The sequence below is a fragment of the Lepidochelys kempii genome, chromosome 16, assembly GCF_965140265.1.
Source record: "Lepidochelys kempii isolate rLepKem1 chromosome 16, rLepKem1.hap2, whole genome shotgun sequence".
Taxonomy (NCBI): Eukaryota; Metazoa; Chordata; order Testudines; family Cheloniidae; genus Lepidochelys; species Lepidochelys kempii.
Window position 1 is genome coordinate 3,889,660 of NC_133271.1, and position 19,985 is coordinate 3,909,644.

General features: G+C 43.4%; 1 protein-coding gene across 14 annotated transcripts in view; it reads left to right on the forward strand.

The window, feature by feature from the left end:
* Window positions 1–19,985, forward strand: part of FKBP15 (FKBP prolyl isomerase family member 15) — a 126,562-nt gene that overhangs the window by 62,224 nt on the left and 44,353 nt on the right. For 12 of the 14 annotated variants that reach the window (XM_073313897.1, XM_073313898.1, XM_073313900.1 and 9 more), the window contains 10 exons: window positions 1,110–1,208; window positions 1,785–1,934; window positions 3,609–3,677; window positions 5,479–5,622; window positions 6,072–6,214; window positions 7,921–7,969; window positions 13,546–13,665; window positions 14,012–14,114; window positions 15,182–15,285; window positions 19,415–19,505. In XM_073313897.1, coding sequence (XP_073169998.1) covers window positions 1,110–1,208; window positions 1,785–1,934; window positions 3,609–3,677; window positions 5,479–5,622; window positions 6,072–6,214; window positions 7,921–7,969; window positions 13,546–13,665; window positions 14,012–14,114; window positions 15,182–15,285; window positions 19,415–19,505 — 1,072 coding nt within the window. The remainder of the gene's footprint in view (window positions 1–1,109; window positions 1,209–1,784; window positions 1,935–3,608; window positions 3,678–5,478; window positions 5,623–6,071; window positions 6,215–7,920; window positions 7,970–13,545; window positions 13,666–14,011; window positions 14,115–15,181; window positions 15,286–19,414; window positions 19,506–19,985) is intronic. The other 2 variants (XM_073313903.1, XM_073313893.1) reach the window with 2 other exon arrangements.

Consider the following 19,985-nt stretch of genomic DNA (forward strand, 5'->3'; position numbering starts at 1 on the left):
AGACCCCTTCAGGAGGCTTGTAGAGTACCCCTTTGGGGTGCAGTGCTCTCAGTGAAGATTTACAGTGACACAGGCAGCCTTTTCAAAACAAGGTAACTATTTTAGTTGCCTGGCACACACACCAGCTGAAAATCCTTAGATTAGCTGCAAGAGGCAGAAGTTACACCATAGTCCATCCTGGCCAAGTCAGTGCCATCAGCCAAGTTGTGATGGACTCTATCCCTTGCTTTAGTTCTCTGTACCCTTTGTTTGCCCAGGTCAGAGCTGTTGTGGCCGTCCAAAAGGCAGCCCTTGTTCCAGCCACCGGACACCTCTTCCCCTTTGTTCTCTAGTTCAGTTCACATGTCCTGCCTGCTGGGGTTTCCTGGTGTTAAGTGTTGATTGTTCAGTTGCTGTGAGGGGAGTGTGTCTTCAGGAGAGAGAGGGGGGTATCTTTGTCATCCTGCAACCTTTGTTGATTTGGGTCGGTTTCAGCCGCTTCTTTTAATTACCCATTCAATCCACTCAGCCAGCTAGACTGCGTGCACACACATACCTGTGTCTTAGTCTGTCCTCAGAGCAAATTTTAATCCTTTTCCTCCTACTGGGCAGCAACGCAAAGTATGGAGGGAAACAAAAGTACACACAGGATTCATTTAAAAAACAAACAAACAAAAAAACCTCCAACTGTCACACTTGGGTGCCTAAATTTAGACTCCTAAATTCATGGTTATGGACCCAAATTGAGATAGGTGCTCAGCACTTCTGAAAAATCAGCCCATCGGCTCCCACTGATTGTGGGAACTAGGTATGTTCTGCATCTCTGAAGATCAGGCCGCTCATGCTCAACGGCCTAAATAGAGATTTCCTAGCCTAACTTTAGGCATCCAGTTTAGGAAATTGTGGTCGATATGAAGAACTTTGTAAATCATATATTTAGCAAGTTCTGAAGCATTTTTCTTCAGGGTACTGATCAGAGGAATAAAGGCTAACTTGTGGCATCTGAGCCTAGTTCGTTTTTAAGCAATAAAACTCCTCTATCTCATTTCAGTAGATTTTTATCATAATTAAAATCCAAGTGCTTGAACACATTTCTAATTTTGATATGGGACTGATTTCTTTTTCCATAGGTTCAGCCCAACAACTACAGTACATTTTATGATGATCAGAGACAAAACTGGTCGATCATGTTCGAGTCAGAAAAGGCAGCCATGGATTTCAGTAAACAGGTAATCTTCTTAATCCAGCAGGCTGCACTCTTGCACTAACCATATCTATGCTGTTGGTGCTGTATCATGTTCAGAACAGCAAACAAAAATCATGGTTGCTCACAACTTGCTAAGCTGCATTCTTAATCAAAGCCCAGTTCAGTTTCATCTCCCACTAAAGTAAAACTGAAATGCATATTGCAGCTTTGTGAATGTGCTGAATTCTGGCTGAGCTTTGGTTAGCTGGCGTTCTGTTTGGTTCACTTGAATACAGGGTAGCATGTCTCAAATTGTGACACTTCATACTTCTGTAGCGCTTTCATCCCAAGATGTTAGTGTTTTAAAATGTTAATTAAACCCGTCAACACGCTGTTGTGAGCTAAGTGGTTTTCTCATTTTACATATGAGCAAAGTGCTGCATAAGGAGATGAAGCATCAGTAATGTCCACATGTATAAAGTCTATTGGTAACACTTAGGTTCTCACTGATACAGTGAGAACCTATCAGATATTGCCAGTCTTCCTTCTAAGTAGAATTTGTTGTGCTGCTGCAGCTGGCCACAGACAAAAGATGCCAATGTTTGGACTTCCTTTGCAGTTATGCATTGCTAAATGCAACAGCATCCCTTCACTGGACTCGGTAGTATACCAGGATCTTGTCGTTGGAGAGGGGCAGGGATTGGAAGTAGGAGACTCTCTGGAGGTTGCCTATACCGGTTGGCTGTTCCAGAACAATGGGCTTGGACAGGTAAACGGCTTTTACTACTAGAAATGCGTTAATACTAACCCTTCTCAAATTAAGTCATTGGAAGAGACCGTAATCTCAACACCATTGGATGGGCAAAGTATTCTCTCCATCACAACTTACTTTGTGACAGTGTCAGTCACCAGTCCTGAGGACCTGTGACTAAGAGGCACCCATGTCTCTTAGTTTTCCCTGAGAGCAAACTTATTCCTTTCCCCCACACTGGAAAGCAATGCTAAATATAGGGGAAACTGAGGTACACATAGGATTTGTAAAAAATATTACAGAAAATTCCCTTCATAAATTCCTTTGAGTATTGAATGGTGAAGATAGATACTGGTTCCATACGTGCTCAGGAAGAGATGATCGAAATTCTTGTGACCTGTTAAATATCCATGTTGGATATTAAAAATAAAAGAGCCATGAAAACAGAACTAGTCATCCTAGCTTTGAAAATGGCTTGACCGGGCATCAGGTGTAACTTTATATCTGCCATCAGAGCCTCTCTTCTCTAGAAACTTAGGAATGTTTGAAGATGTTACTTTTACACCACAAGTTGTGCTTTTGTTTAGTAACTCATTCTTAGGAAAGTGCTTTGAGGGAGGTGAGGAGCATCTTATTCCTAAAAAGTCAGCTGCTCATGCTATGTGGGAAGAATGCTTTTCCTTCAATAAGGCATGCAGATATGGTCAATAAGGTGACTTCATTTCTTCTTTGGGAAGCAAGTCACTAGGATGTCAGCATATTGTGATGTTCCCATGGTCCTGTGGCTCGTGATCTCTGCTACTGTATAGAACAGGGATCAGCAACCTTTGCACGCAGCCCATCAGGGTAAGCCCCGGCGGACCGGGCCCGTTTGGCCAAACCTGCGGACACAGCAGGTAAACAATCGCAGCTCCCACTGGCCGCAGTTCTAATTACTGGTCCCAGGCTAATGGGGGCTGTGGGAAGGGCTGCCAGCTTCCTGCAGCCCCATTGGCCTGGAGTGGCGAAATGTGGCCAGTGGGAGCTGCTATCGGCCAAACTTGTGTACGCAACAGGTAAACAAACTGGCCCGGCCCGCCAGGGGCTTATCCTGACTGGCCACGTGCCTAAGGTTGCCGATCCCTATGGAAGATCCAGGTCTAATTTCCTTTCCTTGCTGTAGGACACTGTCATCTGTCCACTTAAACTGGTGGTACATAAAGCAGAGCACTAAGGTTACACAGTTGTATAACGGTTTACAGAAGTTAAAATCTAGTTGTATCTAGTCAACTCCCAGAAGTCACTAAGCTAGCAACAGTTGGCTGGGCCCATTGTACTATTGCTATGGCAATCTGGCTGTGTAGCATTTAATTTGATTCACTCTTGCCCAAGCTGTAGAATTTAAAGTTGCTTTTCAAGCCTAAGTCTCCAGTTACCGGATGCCTACAAAACTGTCACTGTGCAGTTGGTTAGAAATTTTGGGCATGCTATGTTTTCTTCCCCCTCCCCCCATTCATTAGCATTCATTTTTGAAGTTACCACACTGGGAGACACAAGGGGTGGTAGGTATTTATGAAATAAAGGACATTGTGCTCTATTTTTTTTATTCAAAAATTATTTACTAGTTTGAATACTGCTTTACAACTGCAAACTTCGTCAGCCCCATGGTTGGAAATCCTAGTGATTGTACCCTGTTAACCTCCAATTCCATAGGTGTTTGATTCAAACGTCAACAAGGACAAGCTGTTGCGTCTGAAGCTGGGTTCTGGAAAAGTCATTAAGGTAGAACTTCTGGCATTTTACCTTCATCTTCTGTGTACTAAAGTCTCAGATCTTGGAGGACTTCTGAAAGTTCTGTCTAGATTCACACAAACCATAATAACTTCTATTGTATTTATGATAGTATAAGACTTGTGCTTGCATCAGTGACATGAAGAAATTGCTGACTTTTTTAAATCTCTTCTTTCCTTGTTTTGCACAGCATCTTGCATCTATACTTATTGCCTTGACTTCCAATAACCAAGCCTCCTTGTTCTCTGTCGGTAATAGAGAGAGCAAAGTCCATAGAACTTTCCTGTGCAGTAGAAAGGAAGCTGCCTATTTGAAAATAAATCTTTGTCAGAAGATGCCTTGATACTTTTCTGGTGGCAGCACTTTTACCCTACACAGCTTCCAGAAAAGTAGCTTCCTTGTGAGGAAACTCGGTCCAAGAAGAATTTATTCTTACGTTTATTCACATGTAGATCACTTGAAGCTGTGTAGGGATTTTATGAAACTCCTTTGAAGACCACCTCTGCATCATGGCACCCCCTCTGGTCCATCAAACTGGTGCAGATCTGAGATTCTTTCATGGTCAGGGAGGAGGGACAGTTTTTTGTCTACTAGGGGCTTGTCTGTGCGAACACTTAGTTTGGGGCATAAATCTACCCATGCTAGCCTGCTGCGCCCTAAGTGTAAATGTCTGCGTGGACCCTGCTGCCATGGACTACTGAACTTTTAGTTCACGACCGCAAGATCCACACAGACACTTTAGTGTGTAGCAGGTTAGTGTGGGGTAGATTTACACCCCAGCTTGTCCATGAACTAAGTGTTTGTGTAAACAAGCCTCAGGATTTCAAAACCAGTTTTTCCCAATTTAAACTTTAATTACTGCATTAATAGTAATCTGTACTAGTCCTGTGGCAAGCTGCCACTAACTGAAGATGAATTCTGTCATCTGTCTGTTTTAAATGCATATCTGCATGTTAATCCAGTAGCTGATACTGCTATAAACTGACTCTTTAATTTGCTCCATTAACTTCTACATTTCTCTACCCATAATCAGGTTCCTTAAATACTGTGTCTAAACCTAAGCATGGCACTTAATTGGCCAGATTACTAACATACAGCAGAAGTTACCAGAGGTTGCTCTTTAAAGTATCCGAGTGTTAACCTGTGAAAACTATGGATATGTCTACACTCAAACCACTCCAGCAATACAGCCGCAGCTGTGCCACTGTAGTGCTTAGTGTGACCATTATCTATGCCAATGGGAAAGGTTCTCCTGTTTGTGTAAGTAATCAATCTCCCAGAGAGGCAGTATTAGGTTGATGGAAGAATTCTTCCATCAACCTAGCGGTGTCTTCCACTCAAGGGGGGTTGGCATAGCTACGTCACTCAGGAGTGGGTTTTTCACACCCCTGCAAGACGTAGCCATGCCAGTGTAAGTTACCAGTGTAGGCCAGCCTTGAGTTACTATGCAAGGCTTCATCCAAGCTTCTGGAACCCAAACAGAGGTCTTGGAAGCTGGCTGCATCTCCGTATTAAAGATGGCAGCAGGTGCAATCTGCTCCACTGTTTGTATGTTAGGTGTTGTCTCCTGACGCCTAGAAATTAATATTGCTACTCTAAGGGTTTTTTATCCTAAATGGAGCAACGCTGTATCCCCAGGGCTTTACAGAAACTCTTCAATATGCATACTGGAACCTTTATAACCTGGCCTAGAACAGGCTCATCAGAATGATTGCAGATATTTTTGTGTCACTGAGTCAGACTGCTGCTTACAGATCAATTTTCTCTTCTTTTGTATTTCTGAAATGTAAAGGGTTGGGAAGAAGGGATGATGGGGATGAAGAAAGGGGGGAGACGACTTCTCATTATTCCTCCAGCATGGGCTTATGAGTCCCAAGGAGTAGCCAGTCGCATTCCTTCTGATTCCACCCTGGTTTTTGAGGTGGAAGTTAAGCGGGTGAGTGTCTCCTTCCAAATATATTTTTGTACATCTGGTTTGGGCTCTTGATTGGCAACACTTCTATCGTTTCTACCTGTAAAGTAACAACACCCCTGTACATGAAAATTCCAACATAGTTAAAAGCTTCTGTATACCCAGTAAAATGTCAGGATAAGTACAAAGATATAACTGCATTACTAAGACACATCTGATTTGAGGTATCTTTCCTCCACTTGCATGTAAGATGTTCAGGAAAAAATAAATCTAGCCTTCATCAAGTTATTAAGAGTGAGATGGAGAGGGAAACTTCAAACCTATAATTCTTAAATAGATGTAAATTTTCACTCTGCAGCAAATGATAGTGTGATGAACAAAACATTGGCCAGAAAGAAGCAGAATACTAAAGAGTTGTTTCAGGACCCAGAACAACAGGTCTGTGTGTAATACCTTCATTGTGGTTTTCTTAGGTGAAGCTGGTAAAGGAGTCTGGCACTGATGGGCACAGTATTGGTTCGAGGGATTCTTCTGCATCTTCCCCAGTACCCAATTCGGACAGCTTCTCCGCAGACCCTGTAGGATTGCCTCCTTCGACAATACCTCTCAAGCCTGGGTAAGAAAATAAGGAAGCAGAATGAGTTCAGAGCTCCTAGAACTTAGTATTTGTGAAAATATCTGTAAGACCCAAACTGATGGCAACCCCCTCTTGGTATTATCACTTCCTCATCAATTATTGGGAATGGACCACATCCACCCTGATTTAATTGGCCTTGACAGCACTGATTCTCCAATTGTAAGGTAACTCCCGTCTCTTCACATGCCAGTATATTTATGTCTGTATCTGTAATTTTCACTCCATTCATCTGAAGTGGGGTTTTTTACCCACAAAAGTTTATGCCCAAATATATCTGTTAGTCTTTAAGGTGCCACTGAACTCCTCATTATTTTTGTGGATACAGACTTACACAGCTACCCCTTTGATACTTATCATCAATGACTTAGAATCATAGAATATCAGGGTTGGAAGGGACCCCTGAAGGTCATCTAGTCCAACCCCCTGCTCGAAGCAGGACCAATTCCCAGTTAAATCATCCCAGCCAGGGTTTTGTCAAGCCTGACCTTAAAAACCTCTAAGGAAGGAGATTCTACCACCTCCCTAGGTAACGCATTCCAGTGTTTCACCACCCTCTTAGTGAAAAAGTTTTTCCTAATATCCAATCTAAACCTCCCCCACTGCAACTTGAGACCATTACTCCTCGTTCTGTCATCTGCTACCATTGAGAACAGTCTAAAGCCATCCTCTTTGGAACCCCCTTTCAGGTAGTTGAAAGCAGCTATCAAATCCCCCCTCATTCTTCTCTTCTGCAGGCTAAACAATCCCAGCTCCCTCAGCCTCTCCTCATAAGTCATGTGTTCTAGACCCCTAATCATTTTTGTTGCCCTTCGCTGGACTCTCTCCAATTTATCCACATCCTTCTTGTAGTGTGGGGCCCAAAACTGGACACAGTACTCCAGATGAGGCCTCACCAATGTCGAATAGAGGGGAACGATCACGTCCCTCGATCTGCTCGCTATGCCCCTACTTATACATCCCAAAATGCCATTGGCCTTCTTGGCAACAAGGGCACACTGCTGACTCATATCCAGCTTCTCGTCCACTGTCACCCCTAGGTCCTTTTCCGCAGAACTGCTGCCTAGCCATTCGGTCCCTAGTCTGTAGCGGTGCATTGGATTCTTCCATCCTAAGTGCAGGACCCTGCACTTATCCTTATTGAACCTCATCAGATTTCTTTTGGCCCAATCCTCCAATTTGTCTAGGTCCTTCTGTATCCTATCCCTCCCCTCCAGCGTATCTACCATTCCTCCCAGTTTAGTATCATCTGCAAATTTGCTGAGAGTGCAATCCACACCATCCTCCAGATCATTTATGAAGATACTGAACAAAACCGGCCCCAGGACCGACCCTTGGGGCACTCCACTTGATACCGGCTGCCAACTAGACATGGAGCCATTGATCACTATGTGATCAATATATCACTATATACTATCACTTGTGTATTTTGCAATTCCACAGTCATGGAATTTGCTACAGAATAATGGTCCAGTATCTTTAAACTGTCATATATGGTTACAAATAGCTTTCCAAACATGAAGTGTTGAAATATCTTACGATGGAAAAGTGAAGTTTTGCTTGTGGGGACTACAGTTCACGGGTATGTTTAGTGATTTAGAGATGTAGCGTACTCTTCATCAGGTCTTCAGAGATTTTTTTTTTTTTTTTAACTTTAATCCCAATATATATTTGTTTCCTCTCTGCAGAGAGCCAGCTGTTCGGACCAAGTCTAACTCTATAAATGAACAACTAGCAGTAAGTGTTGCTTTAGTTAATGTGAAACATATACAGGAATGTCCGAATATTTAAGTCATGCCGAAATTATTAAAATAATGCTAAGGGCCTATCTGAAATGCATGTAAGCAAAGCATGATCTCTTTAACACTTCTATTGTGTTACCCAGAAGCCTCACTTGGGATCAAAGCCTAGTTTTGCTGTGTGCTGTACAAACATGGGAAGGCTTAGTCCTTGTCCATTCAGAATTAAGATTGAAACTTTGTCCTTAAATGAACAGCAAGAGTTTTATACTGTAAACTAAGCTCCCTGGATCACTAGTGGAATGTGTCAGTATATGCAGCCTAAAATAATAGATTTAAAAAAAAGTTGGATAACTTTTGTCTGTCTGTAATATACAAGCCCCCTGAGGTTCATCATTTCCTTAGAATAGCCAATAACCTCTACTCTTCAGGGAATTCTGCACCAAAAAATTAAAAATTATGCACACAATATTTTAAAATTCTGCCAATTTTATTTGTCAATATGTCACAGCATGGCATTGGAGAGCACAGGCCACTGGCTGCATTGAGGTGGGGGATCACCCTGAAGCCCCCACCTCATCTGGTACAGAGACTCAGCAGTGAGGTTCATCTGATCCTGACACAGTGCAAAGGCTGGGCCTGCCCCTCTGCACCAGGTGTGGGTGGGCAGGCTCAGCCCAGCAGGATCCAAGTGTGGAGGGGCTTAGTATGGGGGGAGATCCAGGTGTGGGGTGAGAGGTTTCGGTGTGGGACAGTCTGGGTACAGGCGGCTCAGTGGGAGATCTGCATGCATAGAGGCTCATTTGTGGGGTTCCGGGTGCAGGGGATACTGGTGCAGGTGATTGGGGCTGGGTATGGGGAGATGGGGTTCAGTGGAGGGGGAGGTCTGGCTACGTGGGACTTGGTGGGAGGGTCTGGATGCTGGGGGAGTAGTGCTTGATGGGGTGGGGGGTCCAGGTGCAGCTGGTTGGGATCAGTGGATTGGGGGTCCGAGTTCAGCTGCAGAGTCAGCAGAGCCAAGACAGACGGCTTCCTTCCTCTGGGCAGCTCTGCGCTTGCAGAATGAGTGGGGGCAGTGGCATGTAACCTCGTGTGCCCCCCCCTCCCCCAGCTTCCCTTTGCTTCCCTGCTGTTTTCTGCAGGGAAACACAGGAAATCTGCCCGGGGTGGTGGGGGCGTTTTCTGCAGGTACGCAGTCCTGCAGAATCCCTCCAGGAGTAAACCTCATGGGAGCCTGAAACAACTCTGTCCCCTGTGTTCAGGGGCTTTGTCATCACTGATGTTTTGAAAGAGAAATGCTAGTCTTAACTCCTCCTTCACTTCCCTGTGGCCTCTCATTTGGTAAATTGTTTTAAAATGTTGCATCTCTCATCCTGTTAATGGTTAGGGGCATCTTCAGTAGCTCCATACTTTAGAAAAGCTTTTCATTTCATCTTGTCCAGTAGCATAAAGGTTATCACTTGAGGGTCTGGTTCTCCCCCACTTCCCTGGATGAGGCCATGTCTACTGAAGTTAAGGCAACAGTTTCAGCCTTGAATCTGACTTGCTTGATCCTATACAAGGAGAGCTTGAGCATTTCTCTGTCATTTTTAGTTGTGATGTGGGGAACTCAAGGAAATATGGGTCTATATGCTTTTTAAAAAACATTTGTACAATGGCCCTAAAAGGGTAATTTTGTATTTAAGGGTGTGGTTTCTTTGGCTCTGTGGGTGTTAATAGAACTATAACTGTCATCTCATATGTACTGATCAGATACCATGGTGATAGTCAACTTAATACTCCTTGCTATCCATTTTATTTTTGCAGCCCTCAGAAGTAAAGCTTGTTAGCTGCAATAGTGTGAGGTGGTCTCCTATGTGCTACAGAATAGAATGGGCTACTGTCAAGAAATCTGGGCTCCTTTGTATCCCTTATGCAGATGGAGCACAGTCATAGAATGAAGGAGTTGGTTAACTTTTGAAAATCAGTTCTAGGAGTTCAGGCATGAAACTCTCTCCATCTTTTGCAGTGGTGTTGTAGCCATGTTTGTCTCAAGCTATGAGAGAGACAAAGTGGGTGATATATCTCTTATTGGACCAACTTCTGTCCGTGAAAGAGACAAGCCTTTGGGTTTCACAGAGCTCCTCCTCAGGTCTGGAGAAGGAAACCATAGTGTCCAAGCTACATACAAGATGGGACAGATTGTTAAGCATAACGGATTCACACCTGTTGTAGAAGACAACTTAAAATTCCTACTTCTGCAGTTGTAGGATAATGGAGAATTAGTAGGCAGCAGAGTGTTATAAGTTGTTGTAATGGGCCATAAAACCAGTCTCTCTGACAAGTCCATGTTCTTGAGTGTCCAGCAGAATTATGAATTTAAGGTCCCAAGCTTGTGTATTGAAGGTGTCATGCAGGTTTCCTTTAAGGACGTGGACTGAAGTCAGTTATGGAGTGATTGCTTTGTGAAAAGTGTTTGCCAGTCAGTGACAGGGTGTTTTGTGTCTTATTTTTCTGCATGAGTTCTTCTGAGAGCATGGTGACTGTCTAGTTTCACCCATGTAGCTGCTGTTGGGGCATTTGATGCACTGGATGAAGTACACCACTTGTGATAGAAGTGTGTAAGACCTATGAATCTAGAAAGATGTGTTGTGTGGGATATTGATTATTGTAGAAGTGGGGATATGGCTGCAGGTTTTGCATCTATTGTTTTGGCAGGGTCTGGTGCAGCTTTGGGTTGGTGTGTCTTGGTCTGTGAGCAGCTTTCTTCTGATGATTTTGCAGAGGTTGCAGGGTTGTCTGAAGGCCAGAAGAGGGCATCCTGAAAGAAATATTTCCTGGATGTGGTCCCCATCAGGTATGGGTTGTAATTGTTTGATACCCCATATAGGTTCTAATGTGGGATGGTAGCTAACAAGTAGGGATATGCATTGGTGGGTTTTTTCTGTATTGAAGCAGGTTCTCCTGCTGTATGTGGGTGGACTGTTCCATGTTGCAGTCTACTTCTCTGGTGAAGTGTCCTTGTTTGATGAAGGCAGTTTTAAGTGTAAGATGTGTATCTCAGACTTCGTCCTAAGAGCATATTCTGTGGTATCTGAGTGTCTGTAGATAACAGATTTCTTGGTGGGTCTTGGGTGGTTACTGGATTGTGAAGGTAGGTGTGGTGATCTGTGGATTTCCTTTGTATAGCTGTCTGTAGGGTTCCATTGCTGAAGCTTATCCTGGTGTGCAGGAAGCTGGTGTTGGTGTGGAAGAGAGAGTTTGATGGATGGGGGGTTGTGGTCATGGTGGTTGAAGCTGTAATGGAAACTATGAAGGAGTTTAAGTTGTCTGTTCAGAGGATGAAAATATCATTGATGTATCTCAGGTAAATTACTGATTTTTGTGGTGCATTTTTCTAGATGTTTTTCCTCCGTATCCCATAAAGAGATTGGCATATCGGGGACCCATCCTAGTACCCATGGCAGTTCCCAGGGTATAGATAAAGTGTTTGTTAAATGTAAAGTTATTATCAGAGGATGAAATGGATGAGTTTGGCGATGTTTGGGTTGGATTTCTATGTGTGGTCCATTGTCTTGTAGAGACAGTAACTCCTCACTTTGTCGTCCCAGTTAACGTTGTTTCGTTGTTATGTCGCTGATCAGTTAGAGAACATGCTTGTTTAAAGTTGCACAGTGCTCCCTTATAACGTTGTTTGGCAGCCGCCTGCTTTGTCCACTGCTTGCAGGAAGAGCAGCGCATTGGAGTGAGCTGGTGGGGGCTTGGAACCAGGGTGGACTGGCAGCCCCCCATTAGCTCCCCTAAGTTCCCTGTGCGGCAGCCACAGAGCAGGCTATCAATTGCTGGGCAGTTCAGGTGTCCCTCCCCCCACTGCTGTGTGCTGCACCTGCCCTCTGCCTTGGAGCTGCTCCCAGGAGCCTCCTGCTAGCTGTGGGGGGGTGGGGAAGAGGGGTGCTGATGTCAGTGTCCCCCTCCCCCTGCTCCTGACCCCCGTTCCTGTACCGCATCTCCACAGAGCAGGGACGGGGACGAGACAGGGCTCAGGATGGAGGGAGCTTGCTGGCAGCAGCTGCTATCTCAACTTGCTGATCTGCTTAAAAAGTCAGTGTACTTAGTGAGGTCAGCGTACTTAAAGGGGCAATGCACGTTTCTCTCTCTCTCACGTGTGTGTGTGTGTCACACACATGCACCCCTGGCACTTTGGAAAGTGGAGGGAGCGGTGAGCTCCAGTGGGATAGCATGGGTTCATCATCACGTTCGGTTTCCACAGGGAATGTTTGCAGCCACTGCCATTCTGTGTCTCCTCCCTCCATTCATGCTGCCTTGTAGAGTGTGAGGCTACATTAACAACGTGTTAACTCTTGAGGGCTCAGACGAGTGCTAGTTAATCATTTAGCAGTAAGGCATTCCCTGGGAAACATCCCACCTTCTGACTCCACCACCTCAACCAAGCTTCACAATCAGCATTGCTGTGTACAGTATTAAATTGTTTAAAACTTACACACATACATACACACAGTATATGTATGTGTATATATAGTCTTTTAACTGGCGAAAAACATTTCCCTGGAACCTAACATAACCCCCCACCCTTACATTAATTCCTATGGGGAAATTGGATTCGCTTAACATCATTTCGCTTAAAGTAGCATTTTTAAGGAACATAACTACATATGTTAAGTGAGGAGTTACTGTATTTGAAGCAGGCAGCAATTCCATCATGATGATTTTGGTGTATAGGGAGATTGACATCCATGGTGGCAAGGATGGTGTTATAAGGGAGGTTGTTAATGTCGTGGAGTTTCTGGAGGAAGTCCGTTGTGTTCTGAAGGAAACTGCCCCTTGTGTGGTGAGTGGTGTGAAGGTGGCTTCTGTGAGTCCTGATATTTCTTCAGCTAGATATGATGGCTTTGCCTGGGTTCCCTTGTTTGTGTATCTTGGGAAGCATGTAGGAGGTCCTTGGGGTTTGTCCTTGGAGGATGAGGTTGTAGAGTTGTTTCGGGAAAGATATTTGATTCCCTTCAATTCCTATGTGAATGTTCACAAAGTGAATACTTCGTATTTGACCTCTGTCATGTTCTCAAAGAAAATCTGCACACCTTCAAAAGCTATGCTGCAACATGTGTGAACCCCTTATGCTTAACAATCTGTCCCACCTTATATTTAGCTTGGATGCTTTGGTTTCCTTGCTCTGACCTTAGGAAGAGCTCTGTGAAGTTCATCCCATCCACCAACAGAAGTTGGTCCAATAAAAGATGTTACCTCGTCCAGCTTGTCTTTCTATCTTGTTAATGTGTACAATAGATAGCCATACAATACTCATGACTGTAAAATCAGATGTAAAAACAGTATATTAACTCTATTCTCTCTTTAAATAAAGTATTATCTAAAGGACCAAAAGATCTCGGGTATTCTCTAAATACAGAGACTTTCTTCATTTGATAGCTGGAAAAAGACTGAACAAAGCTTCTGCAACCGAGTCAATATATAATTCTGGGCTCTATAGAGCCATAATAATCCGGGTTAGTGTCAAGAGAGCACTGAAAAATGGGTTAAAAGATACGGAGACAATGTAATTGCAAATGTTTCTTCCAGAATCCTGATGTAGCAAAAGCAAAGCTGATTTCTCGGATGGCTAAAATGGGACAGCCTATGCTTCCTTTCCTTGCAGGAACAGCAGGCACCCAGCTTGACTCCAGTGACTCAGAAATAGAGGTGCGTCACCAAGCTCTCATATTCCTTAAAGTAGGCGTTGATATACATTCCAGGCTGTGCAAGAACTACTGCTGAGTGCACAGTGGCTGCTCTTCCTGCCTGCGGGGGTGACTGCTCTGTCAGTGTATCACTTTGTGCCTTTTTGAAGCTCGTGGGTCACCTTGTATGATTGGAATTGTTGACATTCAGTTCCACATGAGGCTAGCATTCCTGTCAAGCTTAAATTCCCTGTCTATACGTGGGTGCATTGCTGTTAATCATATCTGGTCTTAGGAATAGCTTTTATCCAAACTTTTGGGTAAGTTGTTAGCTCAGTAATACTGACTGAAATCTGTGAACGTTTTAGGACCCAAATACATTGAGAGGAACAGCACAGCCTGTCTCTTCATCCCCCAAGAGACCTTTCTCGCAGCCAGCTCATGGAGTACTTCCTCAGTTGACAACACAAGGTAATGAATTGGTCTGTTTGGGTTTGATAGGTAGAAACTGCACTCGTGGACTGGCATGTTTAACCATTTTCTGCTGCATGAATGGTGTGTTACTTTAAAGAACTGTTTCAGAGGAACAGCCGTGTTAGTCTGTATTCGCAAAAAGAAAAGGAGTACTTGTGGCACCTTAGAGACTAACCAATTTATTTGAGCATGAGCTTTCGTGAGCTACAGCTCACTTCATCAGATGAAGTGAGCTGTAGCTCACGAAAGCTCATGCTCAAATAAATTGGTTAGTCTCTAAGGTGCCACAAGTACTCCTTTTCTTTTTAAAGAACTGAAAAGAAGACGTGACTTGTGAGTGACCCTCCCATCACTCAGCTCTCCAGGAGGCTGAGTTATTTAGGGTGCGTGTTCACTGCAGCGTCAGTTCTCGTTATCTGCACTGAAGTTACTTCTCATGAGTTAGTCTAGCTTGAGTGGAAGAGGACCACAAAGCAAAGTAACATTTGAGCTCTTATGTCCATACTGGCACTGCACTTGTCTGTCACTAAGACTTCCCATGGCTTGATGAGCTGCTGTAGGAATTTTCCCAGTGGATTGTGGGAGAATATCTCTGTCCTTTCTGTGTACATGAGGGGGAGAGAAGGGGAATTATGGGAAGGCATTGGAGGACTCGTAGCACTCGAGTGGAGTTAACTAGCTTCCACACTGCAGAATTGTACTGTTAACAGCTGAGTTGTGTTCACTCAAGCTTTAACCTTGACCTCCTGGCAGGCCAGACAACTTGAGTTAAAAACACTATCACATTTGAGTTAAGCATTTCTCTGTGTGGAGGGAACTCAGGTTAGGGGCAAACTCATGCTTACTTTGCAGTGAAGACAGCCCCTTAATCTTCCTCAGATGGATTCACTTAGGCAAGATTGTGGGCAGTCTCACATTAGCCTTGGTCTGTTCAGTGTCTGTAGTTACTTTAATCATGTAGGGGTTCCATACACTTTTGTCAAGTAACTTAAGCAACTGAAAATAACTGTCAGCAACAAAGGATAGACTTACTGTGCTAGATATCTTCTCTTGTTCCTTTTCAGTACCTCAGCCATCTGTTTCTGGGCTCCAAGCACCCTCTGCTGCCTTAATGCCTGCAACCCTCCAGTCCCATTCAGCTCTCCCTGGAAGTGCACAGAGTTTTCAGGTATTGAAATCAGACTAGTGGAGACCTCTGATGCTTCTGGTGGCAGCGCTCCCTTAGATGTATGCTCTTCTCCATTGTTGGGAATAGAAGAACCACCCAAAGAAGGAGCCATCTAACCAAACTGAAGGATGTTGAAAAATCCGAGGGTTCAGAGAGAGAGCCACAAGAATATTTAAAGAACATAAGAACAGCTATACTGGGTCATACCAAAGGTCCATCTAGCTCAGTATCCTGTCTGCTGACAGTGGCCAGCACCAGGTGCTTCTGAGGCAATGAACAGAACAGGCAATCGGCGAGTGATCCATCCCCTGTCGTCCAGTCCCAGCTTCTGGCAGTCAGAGGTTGAGGGGGACACACAGCATGGGGTTGCATCCCTAACCATGTTGGCTAATAGCCATAGAATCATAGGACTGGAAGGGACCTCGAGAGCTCATCTAGTCCAGTCCCCTGCACTCATGGCAGAACTAAGTATTATCTAGACAAATCCCTAACAGGGATTTGTCTAACACGCTCTTAAAAATGTCTAGTGATGGAGATTTTCACAACCTCCCTAGACCATCGATGGACCTATTCTCCATTAACTTATCAAACTCTTTTTGAACCCGGTTATACTTTTGGCCTTTACAGCAACCCCTGGCAATGAGTTCCACAGGTTGATAGTCCATTGTGTGAAGAAATACTTCCTACCCATTAATTTCATTGGGTGACCTCTGGTTCTTGTGTTATGTGAAGGGGTAAATAACACTTCACAAATGGTGTGGTGAAAATGAATAAGGATTTTATAGACCTCTGTTCTATTCTCCCCCCCCCGCCCAGTCTCTCTTTTCTAAGATGAAAAATCCCAGTCTTTTTAATCTCTCCTCGTACCGGAGCTGTTCCATACCTCTAATCATTTTTGTTGCCCTTCTCTATGCTTTTACCAATTGTAATGTCTTTTTTGAGATCAGGTGACCAGAAGTGCGTACAGTATTCAAGGTGTGGGCATACCATGGATTTGTATAGTGGTATTATGTTTTTCTGTCTTACTATCTATGCTTTTCCTAATAGTTCCTAATATTCTGTTAGCTTTCTTGACTGCTGCTGCACAATGACCAGATCTTTTCAGAGAACTGTCCAAGATCTCTTTCCTGAGTGGTAACAGCTAATTTAGACTCCATCATTTTGTGTGTATAGTTGTGATAATGTTTTCCAGTGTGCATTACTTTGCATAGAATTTCATCTGCCATTTTGTCACCCTTTGTCACTCTTTGCAGTCAGCTTTGGACTTAAGTATTTTGAGTAATTTACTATTGTCTGAAAACTTTGCCACGTCACTGTTTACCTCTTTTTCCATACCATTTATTATTATGTTAAACCACACTGGTCCCAGTACAGATCCTTTGGCAGACCATGGTATTTTACCCCTCTCCACTGAAAATTGACCATTTATTCCTACCCTTTGTTTTCTATCTTTTTCAACCAGTTATCGATCAATGAAAGGACCTTCTCTCTTATCCAATGACTGCTTACTTTGCGTAAGAGTCTTGGGCAAGTGATCTTATCAAAGGCTTTCTGAAAGTCCAGGTACACTATATCCACTGATTCAACCTTGTTGACACCCTCCAAGAATTCTAATAGATTGGTGAGGCATGATTTTCCTTTACAAAAGCCATGTTGACTCTTCCCCAATATATTGTGTTCCTCTGTGTGTCTGAGAATTCCATTCTTTACTATAGTTTCAACCAATTTGCTGGGTATTGAAGTTAGACTTGCTGACCTGTAATTTGCCCAGGTCCCCTCTGGAGCCTTTTAAAAAAAAAAAAAAAAAATTGGTATTACATTAGCTCTCTGCCTGTCATCTAGTGCAGAAGCTAATTTAAGCGATAAGTTACATACCGCTACCACTCTGAAACCTGATACCACAGTTAGTAGTTTTGCAGTTACATATTTGAGCTCCCTCAGGACCAGATGGTATTTATCCAAGAGATCTGGTGACTTACTGTTTCATTTACCAATTTGTTCCAAAACCACCTCTATTGGCACCTCAATGTGGAACAGTTCCTCAGATTTGTCATCTGAAACAAATGGCTCAGGTGTGGAAATCTCCCTCACATCCTCTGCAGTGAAGACCAATGCAAAGAATTCATTTAACTTCTTCTTTAACTTCTTGAGTGCTTCTTTAGCACTTTGATCATCCAGTGGCCCCACTTATTGTTTGGCAGGTTTCCTGTTGCTGATGTACTTACAAAAACTAAAACAGCAATTTTTGGTGGGTTCGTTTGTTTGTTTTTGGCTTGCCTAATTATGCTTCCACGCTTGATTTGCCAGAGTTTTTTCCTTTCTATTTTCCTCAGTAGGTTTTGATTTCAAATTTTAAAAAGTTGTCTTTTTGTCTCTAACTACCTCTTTTACTCTGTTTAGCCATGGCAGCTTTTTTTGGTCCTTTTATTTATTTATTTATTTTTAATTTGGGTTATACTTATAGTTGGAGCCTCTATTATAGTGTTTTTAAAAAGTTTCCATGAAGCTTGCAGGCAGTTTACTCTTATGACTGTTCTTTTTAATTTCCATTTGACTAGCCTCATTTTTGTGCAGTTCCCCTTCTTTGAAGTTAAACTGTGGTGTGTTTCTTTGGTATTTTCCCCCTACAAGGATGTTAACTTTTTATTACATTATGGTCTCTGTTATGTAGTGGTTCAGCTATATTCACCTCTTGGACCAGATCCTGTGTTCCACCTATCTGTTTCCCCCACCCCTTAGTTTAAAAATGCCTCTAGACATTTTTTAATTTTACATGCCAGTACTCTGGTTCTGTTTGGGTTTAGATGAAGCCCATTCTTCCTTCTTTGGCTCCTCCTTTTCCAAAAATTTCCCCAGGTCTCAATAAACCTAAATTCCTCCTCTGAACTCCATCTCATCCACTCATTGAGACGCTGCAGTTCTTCCTGTCTAACTGGCCCTGTGTGTGGAACTGGAAGCATTTCAGATACACTACCATGGATGTCTTGAACTTCAGTCTCTTACCTAGTGGCCTAAATTTGGCCTCCAAGACCTCTCTCCTACCTTTCCCTATGTCATTGGTACCGACATGTACCATGACCACTGGCTCATCCGCAGCACTGCACATAAGTGTGCCTAGATGTCTTGAGAGGTCCTCGACCTTCACACCGAGCAGGCAACATACCATGATGACTGAGAAAACCACAAAACCCAACCATCTATATTTCTAATACTCTAATCCAGGGGTGGGCAAACATTTTGGCCTGAGGGCCACATCTGGTTTCTGAAATTGTATGGAGGGTGGGGTAGGGGAGCCTGTGCCTAATAACCTGCGTCTCCACCCTCATGAGAGGATACCAGCTATGGGATCATTTCCCTCCATTCCACCTTGATGTTCTCCTTCCCCAAGACTTTCATCCTCCTCAGCAGCACAGAGGCTGTCATGTGGGGAGTGGGACTTCTCTATTGTGTTCCGAGAGTCTCATCTATGTGCCTCTCTGTCTCCCTTAACTCCTCCAGTTCAAAGAAGAAAAGGAGTACTTGTGGCACCTTAGAGACTAACCAATTTATTAGAGCATAAGCCCTCAGAGCACGTGCAGGCTCTTGAGACTAATCTGCCACTTGCCTACAAGGCAGGTAATAATACATGCTGCATTCAGTGCAATAAACTAGATAGCCTCTACTCTGCTGTTGGACTTGTGCCTGCATTATTTGTACTCTTGCAGGGTTTTTTTTGTGAGTGGGGTGTTAATTGGCCTAAATTTAGAGAACATTTACTAGGTGCATCTGGCTCGCACACTCCCTTGAAAAACTCCTGTTTTGGACTAAATGGAAAGTCTTTGAGTTAATAGCATTTGTGACCCCCAGATGCTTCAGTTCACTTACATTGAGTGAGGAAAGCTTGTCAGAAGAAAAGTTATTTGGGTTTTGTGGTTGTCCTACCTAGAGATGACCGAAGTGAATCAGTTTTATTCTTGTTCTTCCTTAAAAATGGCTTCAGTGACATTCGCTGTCTTAGCATCCATATTTAATCTACAGATGCTCCACTCAGACCTTGATTCTCAAACTTCATCCATAACAGACATTATAGAGAGTAGCATGTAACTGAAACTGTTAGAACAAAACAAAACAAAGTGTCTTCTTCCCTTAGCCGTATGCGGGAATGGCATATGCCTATTCACAAACTGCAGCTGCTTCCCAACTCCAGCCTGTAGGACAGATGTATCCAGCACCTTTCCAAGGTATGTCAGGAAAATGTGCACCATATGAAATCTCTTAGCTGCTCTGATGCATTGTAAATTAATTTTTTGTAATAAATATCCATACAAGACTGGAAGCAGACATACACCCATCCCGTTCAGAGCCCTTACATCTGTTGGCTCAGTTTTATGTTGTGCCATGTTTTGTTTTCTTAAATGCCGGATAAGGACAAATAATAGTTAATAATTCAAATTCCGCCCCCGCCCCGCAAGGTGCACTCAGGGAAGGGACTAATATGGGGAAAAAATTCCTGAGATCTATTCCCGAGTGTGCACATGGCTAGTGACTCTAACATAGTCACTTATTAAATTTCATTATAAATTATTAATTGTTTATCCTGTTACATGTGTTTTAAACATTTGGCAGCCGCGATGACGATCTATAAATTCCTACATGGGGAACAAATATTTAACAATGAGCTCTTCAATCTGATAGAATGGTGTAACAGGCCAATGGCTGGC